This window comes from Dermacentor andersoni, chromosome 6 (assembly GCF_023375885.2).
Source record: "Dermacentor andersoni chromosome 6, qqDerAnde1_hic_scaffold, whole genome shotgun sequence".
NCBI classification, from domain to species: Eukaryota; Metazoa; Arthropoda; class Arachnida; order Ixodida; family Ixodidae; genus Dermacentor; species Dermacentor andersoni.
Window position 1 is genome coordinate 41702513 of NC_092819.1, and position 16575 is coordinate 41719087.

Consider the following 16575-nt stretch of genomic DNA (forward strand, 5'->3'; position numbering starts at 1 on the left):
TCGCAGCCGGTGGTATTATACCGAACTTGTGCTTAATGCCCAGCCGCCCTAACGAGAAATTGTCCAAACGCGGAAAGTCGAGACGATTTTTTAACAGAGAAGGAGGGAGATATTGACGGAGCGTCGTTTGCTCGAAACGATAAGCTTACTAAAGGATATTGTGATTAGGCGATGCCTGTACTGTCTGCGTGGGCTGATGGGCCTTCCTCCAGGAATGGCATTGCCTCCTTTGTTGTGGCCGCCTCAATCAAATTTCTTTGCCTGTCTTAATTTCTTTCTTCGTTCTTTAGCAGCTGGGAATTACTAAATACAGCAAGGTCTATCTGTCAGTGCAGTACATGATAAGTATTGATTTCTTAAATGAGGAAAATAACCGTTGATCGAAAAAAAAAAAGGTTATGAAGATTAATCTGCGTTCAAGAAACATTGTATTTCATGGCGAGGCTCCTGCTCAGGCTGTGCTCACAGACATTGATTAAAAAATGTGTCCGGACGGAATAGTGAGTTGATGTACGGCCGTCACAGCACAGCTTATTCTGAAGTAGAGAAGGTTGGTTGTTGGGCTAAGCGATAACCTTACCTGCGGAACTCCTGCTGGTATTCGGAAGGTGGAAATTATACCAGTTTAGTTATTCCTGCAGAGGACTTGTCGTTGATAGCATAGAATCAACAGTTTGTCAATAGGTTTGTTCATAGAGAGCGCGTGTGCAGAACAAGCTCCGACTCACTCGCGGCAATCCGTGCCGCCGTCATTGTGTCTCTTCGCGTACGTTGTAACTCCTATAATTTCTCTTCCATCTTTCGTTGCGCTGTTCCTATAGCTTCTTTCGAGGCTGACTCGCGATTACGAAACACGTGTTCAGGTGAAAACGAGTTCGATCTAGTTAAGGATATGCAAAGTAGCGTCGCGTCTGTACGCTTCGTGCAATGACCATGCATACCTATAGTGTGCTACGCTATTCCAGTCACACATGTAGGCCGAATTCAGATTTTCTTATTGGCTGAGCTGGCGCATGCGGAGACCGCGTCCAACTGCCACCTCGGCGAGGCAGACGACGCAGGCGCAGGCGAGCATGGCCATCAAAAGCTTGATCAAGTCGCTGAAGTCGGCGAACGTCAGCGTTCCGTCACTGGTCGCCTGGCCGCAGCCCTCCCAGTTTCCCGAGGACTCCCTCCACCACTTCTCCAACAGGCCGGAGTCGCGGAGCCAGAGGATTCTGTCAAGCACGGGAACAAAACGAATGAGGGCACGCGCAGATTAGAAAGGCTGTCAAGTGATTGTCATTCAGGGGAAAATTCTACTCGTTATCAAGGCGGCGGCTCCGATTCATTCATTCGAGTTTCAAGGACACGGAGACCATGACCAAGCGCTTGCTTTCGGCGCAGGTCTACAGCGTCCAAGCTGACGTTATCTAATATTATTGCGATAGCAATGGCACGGACGCTCGAGGTGCACTCGGGCTGTCGCGCAGTCGATAGCGCATGCGCAGAACGCGCGTGGAGTTGTATAGAGCGAGGGCCTCCAGAAACGGCGGACGTCCGTTTGGCTGCAAGAATGAGAAAGCAAAGTGGCGCACCGTCAATGCTATATAGGCTGAACCGGCTCGGTGACGGATCAAGGGCAGCGTTCTACCTTCAACTTCTGCCATGAGCGTTGTGCGCAAGCATGCGTTCCTGCTCAGCTACTCTGTCTATGCGAGCTGAGCGGACAATCAAGCTAAGGATGTCTAATATTTCGGTGGGCGCCGAGGTCTGTGCGACGCGTGAAACACCAATGGCTTGCTCCTTATTACGCCGACGTTGTGAGACGCCTGGTAGGTGCCAGGGCCCTGTTTCTTCTGTTTAACAGCAGTTGCCTTGCTTGCTGCGTGGCGCAAACGTGCCGCACCCGCGCAGGGTTAGGACATCTTCCGCTGAGATGAAGGTTTCTAGTGAAGCACTGCTATTAAGGCGGCACCAAATGTTCACGTGTCTCCCATGGGGTCCCTGGTTGAGCACCGCTGTGGGAGCCAAATATGTACTCGCAGTGCAAGCTAAATGCTATCCCATTAAACCTCAAGATCTGCTCTGGCCATTGCACAGCATTTCTGTCAATTTCTATTGGCCCACAAACTAGAAATGACCAAACCAAGGCAGCAACGATGCCTTCTTTCGCAACATACACCGTTTTTAACTAATATCTTAAAATGAATTGACTCAATGACTCCAGATGAGATTTCATGCTGAGTATATTCAAATGGTGCACGTTGTACAATAGCAGACGCTTCAAACTGGCACAGGCAAATGAAGAGTGTGGATACCCAATGTATTGCCAACACATTTCTCGGTGTTACCTTCGAACGTATCAAACAAAACGGTGGCCGAGATGCCATAAAGCATAGAGTTTCTTGCTAAAACCTCTGTGCCATAAAAGGCCTGAGACGATGAAAACAACTTACTGCAAGCTAGCACCCTTATCGCTTATGTCGTGAATTATGACCAGCCGTCAGACGGGGTTGCCTCTTTGTTATAACAGTACTTTGCATTATTTCGGGCGCACTACTGTGACACATAGAAAGCTGTTCTTTAACGCTGGGTACCGCACATATTTCCCGCCATTTTTGCGCTTGCCATAGTGATAGATGTTCGTTCTGACGCCGTCGTGCTGACCCTGCGAAAGCTTTCGACAAGGTACCCACACCAACGTCTATTACTAAAACTTTCTCTTACGAACCTTTACCCCGAGATTTTACGATGGATCGAAGCGTTCCTGACAAGCCAATCTCAGTTGATTACAGTTAACAACCGTGCATCAAATCTTCTACCAGTGACTTCCGGTGTACCGTAAGGGTCTATTCTTGGGCCTCTGCTTTTCTTAATATACATTAATGACTTACCCCTTCACGAGTCTTGTAAACTTCGTTTGTTCGCAGACGACTGCGTCATTTATCAAACATTTACTGGCACATCTAATTAAGACTTACTTTATGAGGACATTAACTGTTTACAGTTATGGTGCAACCGGTGGTTAGTGAAACTTAATCCTAAGAAATGCGACTTGATGGTATTTTCCAATCAGCACGATCCATTTCCTTACATATACACAATCAATAACATTCCCGTGTGTGCTTCGAAGTCTTACATATACTTAGGTGTCACTGTATCTAACGACTTGGAATCCTGGTACACACACGTCCCTAACATTACCTCATCTGCTAACAAATCACCGGGTTTTCTCAAGCTTCATCTAAAACGCGCCCCCACACCGGTTAAACTACTGGACTACCTGTCAACTGCCCGACCGAAACTGGGATATGCATCTGCCATATGGAATCCGCACCAACCATATCTCATCAATGCACTCGAAAGCGTTCAAAACCGCGCCTCAAGGTTCATTTATTCTAATTATTCATATGAAGTGAGCATTTCTTACTTTAAAAAAATAATTGGATTTACTTCCTCCTTGTACGCGCCGGCGCATTGCAACCCTCTCAATTTCCCACAAATTTTATTACACCTCGCTTAATCAACCACCGCATATCCTCCCCGCAACCCAAACATCCCATCGTACACGGCACACCTTTCACGTGAGCCGCACTTGCATGCGCACTGCTATTTTTTCCGCCTCATTCTTTTGCCAGGCCCCTACAGATGGGAACAACCTGCTTAGTAGTAGTAGTAGTAGTGATTTTAAGATGAAAGGAAGAGAAAAGTGCAGTGCCGTAACTGTCTCTCAAGGGAGGGCACCTCAACAGCACTGCACGGGGTAAGGGGAGTGGGGAGAAAAAGATGAGAGAGAGAATGAAAGAGAGCGGAAAAAAAAACAAGAAGGTTAAAGAAGAAGCAAAGCGGGGCTTACAGCCGCGCTCTCAGCTGAGTCTCGTCACAAAAGCCAAGGAGGGCAGCAAGCGCTCTCTTGGCGCTTCACCATATCGCCGCATCATTCGCTCTTGCGCGTTTATGGAGAGTGCCACTGCACACTTTTCACAATAAAACTGACATGTTAACGCACTTATCTGCTCGTGTAATATTAGTTTGTATTACTTTGGTCTATGTACTTGTACTGACGAATTTAACGCTTTATATCATGTACTATATGTTTTTCTTTTCAGTTCTTTCTGTTCTTGATTCCGTGGTCAATTATGGATGATGCAAATTATGTACTGATGTCTTGCCACCCCTTATGTGATACCCCTGTCAAGGGGTCTTTCAGGTGGTAAAGCGAAGGGAAGCAAGAAACCTTTCACAGTGAAGCTGTATATGACTAGGTTCACGTTTTTCTCCGAGTGCGTAAAAGATGTTCGCGTAGAACAAGAAGTCGACAGCGCTCCGACGCGCCTGGCGTCGAGCCTTGCCCGCGCGCCGATAACGTCGGACAATAGACGCTAAAGGCGCGCTTATAGTCCGACGTTATGTGCGTGCCTCTTTACCGTGACATCGCCTATCGCCGTTATCAGCAGATGCGTTCCGGTCGTGCTATGGGTAGGACGCGTATTGTGCGCACCGAGGAAAAGCAACGTGCCCTCCAAGAGCGACGGCCTGAGAAGCGGGAATGGCGATGATGATAGTGATCTAAAGAAAGGAAAGACGCTTGATTCTGCAACCCGTGAGGCGGGAATGGCACGAAGGTGGCGGGAAGCCGTTGACGCCGAGCGCGCCTCGGTCGACGGGCCTGAACCGTCGCGTAGCCGCCTTCCGTCCGACGAAGAACAGAAGCGTGCCCCGTGAAGATCGCCTTCGCGAACAGCAACGGGAATGGCCACGGCGGCGGCGGAAGGAGACCACCGACAACGAGCGGGCCGCCGACGCCAAGTGCATGCGCGATGCCCCTTGGGACCCCGAATACCGCGAGGAGGATAGAGTCGGAGTTCAATACTAAACACATGTCAATGTACCAGCTATACGAATCGGTCATGTATATAAACGTCAAGTATATACTTGACGTTTGCTGAAAAATCTTTCCAGCATCGTCGTTCAACCCATGGCCGTCTACCATAGGGACCATAAACGATGATCAATAGGGTAACAAAATAAAATAAAAGATGCCAGAATCACGAAGTCACGTGTGTGCGTCTTTATTCAATCAATATAGTTATCCCCGTGTATTAAATCAATATGGTCATCACTATACACAGCTTCGCTGGTCATCCACCTTCGAAGAGCGGAATGGCACTGAATTTTTTTTCTTCCTCCGTGCCCTGTATCGAGGTGCATGGGCCCGCGCATGTAGGTCTCCAGAGACACGCGGTGCATTTGACTGCGAATGCGAATATCCCAGTTGTGGACGCTACATCATGCTCCGCTCAATCGTCTCTGCCGAAGCCAGGGCAGCGTCCTGGTTTCCGCTGCTTGCCTGAGCGTTGTGCGCATGTGAACTATGCTCGCGGACAACTTTCTGTGGCTATGAAGGAAAAGCCACGGAGGCAAAGCGCGCACATGTGAGAGCGCTTCTGAAAAGGGTCCCACGTTTTCATCCACATTAGTTTAAGCTGGGGAAGAGAAAACATACAGACCTTATTAACAACAGAATAATAAGACAAAACACACCACTGAATGTAAAATTTACTTATTTTGCGGCTTTTCCCTTCCGCGTCTGGGCAAACGAGAAACCGTCGTTCGTGGAAGCTGCGTCAATTCACCGTCTGTTCCGAGCATTCAAAAGCACTGTCAGACGCTGGCGGACTACTTGGCGTGGTAACATATGTGCGGAAGCTCCGCCCCCTGTAGCTTTCCCTTCATAACAACAGAAAGTTGTCCGCGAGTATAGCGTTCGCACTGGGCCTCGGCGTTTATCCGTCACTGGCAGTCCTGGACTGTTTGGGACTGTTGACCTCCATTTTGTTTTCTCGAGCAGCTTCGGAAGCTCCTCCCACCAGACCGAAAACTGCCAGAATCGCGTTAGTTTCGCACGTAATGGAAGTCCCGGGCTGCTCGCCGTCTCTCGGAGCTGTCGGGAGGCTTTTGCTTGAACCAGTGGGCCCCTTCTATTATGCCGACCCGGAGTGTCCGCAAAGTGACTGCGACTTCCGATCTGACTAGCCCTGACAGAAGGATGCGTCACAGTCACGTGACCCAGATGCAAGGGACTGTCCGAGGTTCCACTCGAAAGCACCGTGATCGGAAGTCGCTCTCCTGGCTACCGTCGTCTGCTAGTGGCTACTCGAACGTTGCCGCCCTACTCAGCGAATTCGTTAGCGTCGCCTCCGAGATGATGCAGTCACGGAGGCCCTGTCGTGAAACCACCATAAAGCTTACGTAATGTAGTCGCATCCTGCACTTATTCATTGTGGTTGCAATGCGCAGTTTACGTCACGCTCTCACTGTTCGTGCTACTTATTGGATATAATTAAGCTAGCTCATTACCTGCGAAATTTAATCCGGATTCCCAGACCAACGTATGCGAAATCACGACCTTACCACGTCGTACTGTGCAGAGTACTGGACCAGTTGGACAATCGTCGATTATCAGAACTCAAAGCTTTAGGTTAGGGCTCCGAAAAAATATCCGCGTTGAAGGCCTTACTCGCGTTATGAAGGTTCCTGCGATCTACGGGGCTTCACGATAGACATTAAGAACGCGGCCCCCTACCGCTCTATAGTGTACGCGATTTGTTCGTGCTCATGTCTTTCTCTCTATCTCCCCCTTCCACTCTCTTTCTCTTTTTATCCCCCTTAACCCTTTCCCCCGTGCAGGGTAGCCAACCGAAACTACCTCTGGTTAACCTCCCTGCCTTTCTCTGTATCTTTTCTCTCCTCTCCAATCATGCGCTAGCTTGCTAGAGTGCTGGGCTGCGTCAGACGTTGATAAATGTATACAAACAATGTTTGTTCCTTCACTTGCTTTTATAGCAACTGCTGGGCTGCTAAGCACGAGGTCGCGGGATCGCATCTCGGCCACGGCGGCCATATTTCGATGGGAGCGAAATGCGAAAGCACCCATGTACTTAGATTTAGGTGCACATTAAAGAACGCCAGGTTGTCAAAATTAATCCGGAATCCCCCACTACGGCGTGAGGCATAATCACATCATATCTTATATTTTCTATCAACTTTGTCGGCGAGATAGTTGATGTAAATACCACAATAACTCAGCTGCCACTGAATCACCATGTTTTATTCTTTTGCGATCACCAAATGGAGCGTTTCTCGTATTCCCGACACAAGTTGTTCGCTGAACCTGCAATGAATAGCCGACAAATGACACTGTAAGGTCGTTTTTGAGTCGCAGAATATTGCCCACCGATTAGCCGGTTGTTGGTTAATATAATCAATGGTGCCTCGGAGGGCAATAAGCTCTGAAATCTTCGATTTTGTGACGTTAGAAATATCTTACCTTATGCTCGTTGACTGTGACAGGATAAACACCGCGCTGGTGGATCTGGTCTGAGTGGAAGAACCATTAGTGTATATGTGAACTTGGTCAAAGTAAATAGCGTGCAAGCAATTCAAAGTTGCTTGGTTCAAGGCAAAGGCAGTGAGGTCAACCTTCTTTCGTGTCCTTGGGAGACGATAGAAGGTTGAGTTTCGGTTGTCATAGGCACTAAAAGGTTGACGATGAACGGGTCGAAGGTGTGAAGCCCGACGGCAGGGAAGCACGATGAATGTTGACGACGGTGGGGAATGACACCTCTGGTCGTCGTTCTGTTAGGCACCTCGCTAATGAATCAGCTTTTGTGGGTTAGCTACGAGTCACTACGAACATACACTGGTAGCCAGGAGAGTGACTTCCGGTGGCCAAAGTACCTCCGCGTTCAAGCAACACCTCCTAGAACCATTTGTTCTACCTCGGACAGTTTCCGGCAGCTAGGTGACGTGAGCTGTGACGTACGTGCCCTTCTGTCAGAATTGGTCACAGCGGAAGCAGCGAACGGTTTGCGGACAATCCGGGACTGCACATTTGAAGAAGCCCACAGAGCAGCCACGTACGTGGCACGCCGTTGTAAAGGTCAAGCTAAATCTATCTAATCCTTTATATGGGCGCTTAAAAACGCCAACGGTTTTCCTTCAGTATCATATCGTGCACGACGGAGGTGCCACCTCTGCAATACTACAGGAGACGCTCATCACCGCACCAGCGTTGCGATATGGCTGGTATCTGTCAAGGCTAGAGTGCCTAAATGTCCTCCTCGCCCGCCGCTCCGTACAGGTTGGAGACAACCATGGCGTCTACTACGGCGTTGGGCACGCGAATGGCGGATGCATACAAGCGGCGGCAACGCGTCCCTACGGCGTCCGCCGAAGGCGTCTACTATGTCGTCCGCCATTCGCGTGCCCAAGGCCGTAGTAGACGCCGCGGTTGTCTCCGCCAGGTCTGTATTTAGGGGCGGGCGACGAGGACATCGAGGCACCCTAGACGGGGCACTCTTCCTCTGCGCAGCAGCAGTTGGTGCACGTGCTGCGTCGTGCCAACACGTCGCCTCCGCCTATATTTAGAACACCGTCCGAGGAGTTCTAGCGCAACGCGAAATCTTGTTATCGCCGTTTTCGGGCGAGACTAACACAATTTTTTTATTGAAATGAAAATTGATAGAGTAGCTCTTGATGCTGTTTCCTGTCGATGGCTGCACCTTTTCACCTGGATTATAATATGCGACAGAACATGCGAAAATGTATAAAGTCCTGTAGCCTCTATGAGGTGGTACTCAAATATGACGGAAGAAGACGTATCTGCATTAAGGGTAAAAGTCACTCGAAAAGCTTCAGCTGGAACAAAGTCCGCGGGTGTCTCGGTCATACAAGTTTGTTTCAAATGCACGAACGAAGCCCACACAAGTGCACACGGTGTGGGGTGGAGTCGATGTTCGCGCGGTGTGCATAAGCAAAGCTTCTCTGATGACGTCGACATGACGCTCACCTCTTGTTGATGAAGTCCCTGAGGGTGGCGGGCATGCGCTTGTTGAGGTAGAAAACCGAGTTGAACTTGAACGTGGGCACCCGGCCCACGTAGAACTCGCCCTCGCTGGAGTTGGCGCACACCTCGTTAGCCCGCTCGGCCAGCGTTGGGCGGCTCAGGATGAGCACCGCCTTGCCGCGTATGATCTCTCGCATCGAGCTGTCGGACAGGACGACGGCTGGGGGTAGGTCGGACTTGAACTTTTGCATCATTCTCCACACTTTCTGGTAGTACGGGTCCCTGGAGTACTACTTCGAGAAAGCCAGAAAATGCAGGAGTGCACTTATTGATGCGTATTTTTGTTTTCGTTTATTGCTGCGCTGCAACCTAGGCACGAAACTCAAAATGCTCTATTTGATGTACCATGAACCTAACCGTACTTAACATAGCCTGACCTTACGTAACCTTACCCAACCTATCCTTACGCAACCTAACCTAACCTAACCGAGCCTTGCCTAGCTTAACATAACCTTGTCTCATTGAACATAACTTAACCTTACCTAACCTCACCTAACCTTGTCTACCCTAGCCTAACCTTACTTTACCTACCCTAACCTTACTCAACAGGTCAAACATCTGTATAGTGCACAGCCGTCCGAGTTTATGATATCCATTGCGGGCACAGGAGCTTAACAAGACCAAAAGGCACGCCATCCTCGTTCTAAACCGGCAGATAACGGATTCCATGCGGACTTAATGGTAACTCAATTTTCAAGGTTCTCTGTGAGATATCCCAAAGAAACAACCCACTCCAGCAATCTAAAAACACGTGTTCAATTGTCCCGGTTATTTTGCACAATAGATAACGAGTATCCCACGAAACAAATAAACCCCTATCCTCTAAGCATTTTTTAACCGGTAAGCTTCTTGTGTACAGCTTTAAAAAAAGCTGTTTAACCACTGGCGCTACCAGCATTTTTTTAGCGCGTTTCATAACGCACGTACACTCCTCTCGCGCCAAAGCCGAATAACTCTTTGAAGCGGTTTGCGCGTGCATCGTGTGACAGCTCGTGCTTTGAGGCGCTGTGTCAGACTGCTCCGTCTTCGCGATTAACTTGCACTGCCCGGCACTCTGCTCGTAGCGAAGGAGAGTGCCGTGCGATGCATTGCGAATTAACTGTGCCACGTTAATCTACTGCCTTCATGATCGGCTCATGCCGATCGCGCTTTAACATTTGTGTGCCGAAGTGCCACCGCGTCGTTCTAACATAGAGCCCGTGACATATACATTGGGTCGCACGGTTGTATAACACTTGTACAATCTGTGTTTCTCTCCCCTGCCGCCCGTCCAGTACGTATGCAGATCCCAATAATTGGCATATCGTATAAGTTCCCACAGAGCGTCTGCCGTAGGAAACACGTGGTCGCGGTCATACGATAGCGAGAGTTAATGAATCCTGGAGAGGTTTGCCTGGCGACAGCGGTCGTATGATCGTCGCCACTGTCGTCGTCTTGCTGCTATCGTCACACACACGTACGCTCGCGTCATGCACACTACTCGATTTACACAAGCACTTTGGGTCCACCTGGAAACTCTTTGCGGAACCCCAAACAACGCCGCATAGCCAGCTACCTGCAAAGTGCTTCGCATAACATCAATTCCCACATTGCCTGAGATCTGTCCTATTTATTTATTTATTTATTTATTTATTTATTTATTTATTTATTTATTTATTTATTTGAGGGGGAGGTGGGGCATTCTTTTGAAGTAGCCATGATCTCTATCGGCTCCTGCATCATTATTCTTTAGTTCGTGTAATTTTAGTTCTTGTAAGCGCAGAGGGGATGGTGCACTACTTCAGGTACGTCGCAACAACAGTTGGAAGAGCAGGCACGTAATAGCGGATGCATCTAACTTTTTTATAAACCGCACACCTAATCGTAGTACGTGACCAAAGCGCAAATAACGCAACCCCTCCGGTCTCACCCTGATGGAGGAGACTACAGCGCTTCCGGCCGGAGCGTACGGCTTCATGGTGGGCCTCTCGGACAGGTCCTTGAGGCTGTCGATGCGGTCGGCCTCCTGGCGTACCATCAGCATTGCCTTCATTTGGCCCGCGAAGGCCGTAGTCAGGATGATCACCACGAGCCAGTAAGCGCCGACCAGAATGCGCGCAGAGATCCGGCTGGGCACCACCGGCGACGCTGCGGGGGGTGTTCTCAGTGCGGACAACAGCGTGCAGCCCGTAGTCACCAAGTTTTTCGTTAGAATTTAAACGTTCTTGAAAATCACGTGGTCACCTTCGCTATAATAATATGCCCGACATCAGGACTGGCTATCTTCTGCTCTTACGCTAGAATTTTTCGTAAGAGAAAATTTCGGCCAATCCTGATGCTGTACATGCAGGGTGTCCCAGCTAACTTCAGCCAGAGTCTAAAAAACATGCGAATGCCACGTAGCTGGACGAAAGCAAGGTAATGTTGTTTGCCGTCGCTAGGAGATGCTCAAATTATCTTTTTATTCTACCTAATTACATAATTAGTCCTAATTAATTAATCAAATTCTCAAATATTATAGTTAGGTGAAAAGTGTCGAGAAAATTGTAGAGCGACATGAAAAACTCCCGAAAGAGCTTTCTGTTCCTCAATACGTGCTACATAAAAGACTTTTTTCGAGCGGAAAGAAGCCTGCGAACACGAAAAGTGCCTCGAGCGGCCAGTCGCGCGGCTATTTCGCGTGCATTTGAGGGCTTCTATCACGCGCAGAAAAACACTTTTATGTAGCACGTATTGAGCAACATAAAGTTGTATCGGGAGTTTTTCATGTCGCTCTACAATTTTCGCGTTGACACTTTTAATCTAATTAGAATATTTGATGAGTTGAATAATTAATTAATACTAGTTATTCTATATGTTCTCTGTATTTTTGTGTATGTTTCTGAGGCTATCATTAAACAGTTTGCAGTTTGCCTCTACAGGTTCTTTTTTTCTGTCCCTTTTCACGAAATGTCTTTCGCGCCACAATCAAGTATGCCTAGGAAATGGTACAATTCACTTGGTAGTGAACGACGGGCCAGTTATTAACAGTTTTGGTAGCAACAACAAAAACAAGAAGAAGAAAAAGAAGGAAGGGAAGGTAGGAGTAACAACCAGGCGTGAGTCCCTTTTCTACACATTAAGGCATACACTTACACACTTGCGCCAGGCCAAAAAAAAAAGGAAACAGTGAGAATGAGGGATGCATTAGCAGTGCGAACACGTAGGACTTCCCATTACGCCTACATATAGCCGGTCACCGAGGACAGTAAATTTCATAAAGTGTTGTAATGCCCACGTCGTTTCCTGGGCCTACGTAGGAAGGATGATGGAAAAAGGTTATCCTTGCGCTTCGACTACAGAACGGCAGAGGCAAAAGAAACTGTTGGTGCTTATTGTTCCCACCTTCCAGCAAAGTGCTCTCGACGAAGGCCCACAGGCGACCGAGGAAGTTACCGACGTGGTCGAATGGTCCGTTCTTGTCGCCGAGTCGGAAGTGAATGTAGTCGCCGACAGACCATACGACGGCGGACATGATAAAACCGCAAAAGGCGAGCAGCCAAACCTGCCAGAGAAGTAGGACAGCGCGTTGAGTGTATACAGCCTTTATAAACTTCGGCACGTGAAAGGTGCTTTGCAAAACGTTTGATGAATCGGGGCGCTCATTTGCTGGGAAAAAAGAAAAGTAATATAAAAAGGTAAGTAGTGAGAAATGTAAGTATATAGTAATTAAAAGTATCAGAAAAGTTACGCACAGAAATCGGCCACTCGCTTGAAGCGAGGCTGAACATACTTGAGATCTTCAATTGGCGACACCGACACGTAGCAAGGAGCGGCAGTGCCGATTGCAACATCTTCTCATACTGTGTACAACTGTAAGCTGTTACCAATGTTTTTGAGGTTCACTACTCTTCTAGGCGGCAAAAAAAAGAAAGTATATTTCTGATAACGTACACGGCCTCCCAAAATGCCGATACTAACACTGCTACTGCACCAGGCAGTCTTGATACCAGTGCTCTAAAGCAGCAACAGTTCAGATTCAGGTTTTATTTGTACATAGCAATGTACAGAAGTTCCAGGGCTGTAGAGGCAAACAAAAATGCGTGACAAAGTCCTGGGCCCCTGTTACGCGCTCAGCATAGTTTCACATAGAAAACACGAAATCACGTACTCAGAGCGACACGTAGGTAGCATGCTACGGGAACAAAATTACGGGGATCTGCAATCTCTCTTTTTATTTGTTGTAATATGACTGCTCCTTGCATGCTGGTCGGCTACTTGCTTCGATACCCAATCAGAGGTTACCCGGGATGTGTTACATGGGATGTTCTTTGTAGTTAATCGTTATACTAATGGCCTCATTCTGTCTGTTAGAGAATTGCCTTATGTGGTGGATTCTATCATAGTTTGTTGCTTCTCAGGCGCCGCGCAAGAATGGCTCAAGTATTCAAGCTTCACGCTAAATTTTGTTTTTGATCTTTCTCATGTATTGCATGAAAATTTACAGCTGTCCACATTTCCTGAATGAAGGGAAGAAATAGCACGAAAGCTCATCTACGTGAACCAACTAAGGTCAGGAGTGACTGCAACACCGAGTTTCGGCACCATGGTCCACCGAGCACGTCTTTAAGCGTCATCGTTGCAATGCTTACCGATGGCTTTGCGTGTTTTATATCAAACTCTTGCATAATCGTTTGCTAATCTGCCTTAATTTATTCCTCCACCACGCGCAGTTATTTGTCAAAGTCTAGTTACGTTACTTCAGGAGTGTGCTGATCAGGACTGGGGCCCTATAACGTAAAACTATTCCAATATGTTTCTATTCCAATCTCCTGACGTCAAATTTGCGTAACGACCAACGCAAGCACCGGGCGGTCACCCGCAGGGTTGTCTGCACAGACCAATCAAACGCTCTCCTCGTTCATAGGAGGTCACTTTTGTTTGCTTGAAAAACGAATAACATGCCTACACTGAGCGGCTTGTCGCATCTAATTGGCTGACAAGAGGCGAGGAGAAAGCTCAAGTGGAGAGGGATTCGATGGGGCCGAGCCACTGCACTGAAAGTCGATAACCAGATGAAGAGGGTGGTGCCGGCATCTACGATTGGTAGGCTTTCCCTTACTTAGCTTGCGGTGGCTGGTCGAAAATCACGGCGGCATGCAACGGAAGCTCAAGAATGACGCTAAAACGGACCCTCAGCAAAGAAGAGTTGGCAGAATGAGGGGGTAAACGTGCTGAAAGTGCTCGAAAACGTTACACGGCCACGCAAGCAGTTTTATTATACGCAAATACACCCATGCTCTCCGGCTGGTGCGAGTAGCCAGCGTCTGAGCGATCGGCGGCAACCATCCTCTATTCCTTTCGGAACGGGGCAGCCTGCGGCTATTCCGAAGAAAATTCAGTTTTGTTCGGCATATTAATGCATCTTTATCGCGTACACGTCACCTTGACGCGGTGAGTTCTTGCGATTTTGTGACGTCGCGTAACAGGCAGGTGAAGTGGGTGCAGCCCGAAAACTTTTTACCAATAGCCGAGGGCTAATGGCGAAAAGGGGTCGAATCAAAAATAACTGTTTTTCTTTTTTCTGTCAAATCATGCATAATCAGTGTGTACACATCATATCAGATGGGGAGGTATCGCGGTTTTCGTGACATCGCGTGACAGACAGGTAAAGTGGGGGTGGTCGAAAAAAGTTTTTGACCAATCGTGGAGGGCTGATAGCAGAATTGGAATAGAAAAGTTTGGAATAGTTTTACGTTATAGCGCCCCTGGTTGCTACATTATCAGGGCGGGAACAAACAGCGCTTGGACGGGACGATGTCAGGATGACAGAGCAAAGAGCACGCGAGATCCGCGAAGTGTTTTCTATCCAATCGCATCGAAATTCCTGCGTAGTGTGTCCGCTATTTCCCTGCATATCTGTGAGATTAACTATTTGTTAAGAACGTGACAGCCCACTTGACGGCGCACGTGATGTGATGATTTCTTTCCTTTGCCGACGCAGATACCGTGTTTTGTTCTTCTGCGTTGAGTCTTTACTTTTGTATATATTGCATTCCCCGCACTAAACCAGTGGTTGTTAGTTCAGCGCCTTGTCTGTCGTCCTGACTTAGTCCCGTCCCAGCGCTGTTTGTTGCCGTCCAAATTATGTTACTCCATGTTACTACCAAACCGCACTCTCGCAAGCGATCATTGTGAATGAGCAGCGCAATGTTAACGCAAGGGTGTTCAGTTTCTATCAGTAGACCTTTTTACGGGTCGTGCGAGCATTTGAGAGCAATGCGATGACGTGAATGGGATGTGAACGTGAGTGAAACACTTGCTTTCCGAACGCGCTATGCACCAGGTACCTTCAAACAGCAATCGAACCGATGCGCTGCACCGCGACCGTAGATAGACCAAGCTTATTTTGAACGCCTATCCCCACCTGGTGGTGGGTGAAAGAAATTGTTCGCAGTGCATTCTCTGCCAGCGCGGGTAGATTGAAGTCTGTTGTCAGCTTATCGTCTGTGCTTTCTCTTCCCCACCTTTTTTCTTTTCCAGTGAATTGAAGAATGCGACATGATCAAGAACACGATCTTTTATCTCTGTCTCCAGCGACACCGATATCACGTTTACAATGTTCTATTCGGTAACTTGAGCGTTCGGGGTGGTGTCACAGGTGTCACAACATCTGACCTCGTGCGCTCGAACTATTAGGCTCCGAGCCAACAGTTCCCAAAGAAGGTCGCTTATCCGCTCCCTATTGCTATGTGTAGTTTCTCGCGAACGCGATTGCGCTAAGCTGCGCGGCCTATAGCCTACCAATTACACAGCCAATGTGGGCGACTGCTGTGGATTTCCTTGTACTTCCTTGAGTATTGACAGCTAAGTGATAGGATATCACGAGCACGAGTCCCTAAAAGGAAATTATTAGGCATATTTTATGCGTTTTCTGGCAATTCGTTGCGGTTTCGCAAATAGATCCATGGGCCCAGCTTTTAATTCCACATGTATGTACGCTGCTCGAAGGTCAAGCAAGTGTGATATTCACGTACGCCATAGGACGCGTGGCTCCACGCACATTATAGCTTCGTGTCTATAACTTCCTCGTTGCTTGCTTTATCATTTCATTGCTGCTAAAGCGTATAGCAAGCCAAGAATACACTTGTTTTCTCGCATATTTGCTATATCCATCGCGCAAATTTTTGTGCATGTGCGTGTGTGTCTGTGTGTCACGTGTTCTTTTATCGCACGTGCCCTTCTCACCTCCCAGGGGAAGATTTGTATGATGCCGAGTATGTTGCTCTCGTGGCTTGACTGGCGACCGGCGAGAATCATGATCTCGATGGGAAGGATCGTCTCCGACTCTACCGCGACATCCTTCTTCTCGCTCGTGGGATTGATCACAGACAGCGCCAAATCGGCCTCCTGTCAAAAAATACGACATAAAAGTATGCCTGAAAAGGAAGAAATCGGAATCGATGCGAGCAGCACGGTTGAACGCGATCTTCTGCTTGCGACATTGCCGCAGATAAGGGAACCACTAACGCTCAAAGGCTGCGTGACTGAAGCTTTAGAAATTATGCCTAGGGTCCACGATGTATTTATGCACACCAGAAGGTGGATGAATGATTAAACTTGACAGTATATAGCTTTAGAAGTTTGGATAGACTCCTGCGCAACATCGTACTCGTCCTTATATTGATTGCATGACGTCATGCACTAAACAGGCAGATTGTGTTCTG

The 16575-nt window shown here is 48.1% G+C and overlaps 1 protein-coding gene across 1 annotated transcript; it reads right to left on the reverse strand.

Annotated features, from left to right (window-relative positions):
• Positions 1–893: 893 nt before the first annotated feature.
• LOC126522106 (glutamate receptor 1-like) lies at positions 894–16329 on the reverse strand. Its single transcript, XM_072288514.1, has 5 exons — positions 16097–16329; positions 12254–12413; positions 10800–11017; positions 8834–9120; positions 894–1217 (listed from the first exon to the last, which is right to left on the reverse strand). Exons 1-5 carry the CDS (start codon positions 16166–16168, stop codon positions 995–997), a joined length of 960 nt encoding a protein of 319 aa, XP_072144615.1. The 5' UTR covers positions 16169–16329; the 3' UTR covers positions 894–994.
• Positions 16330–16575: the final 246 nt, after the last annotated feature.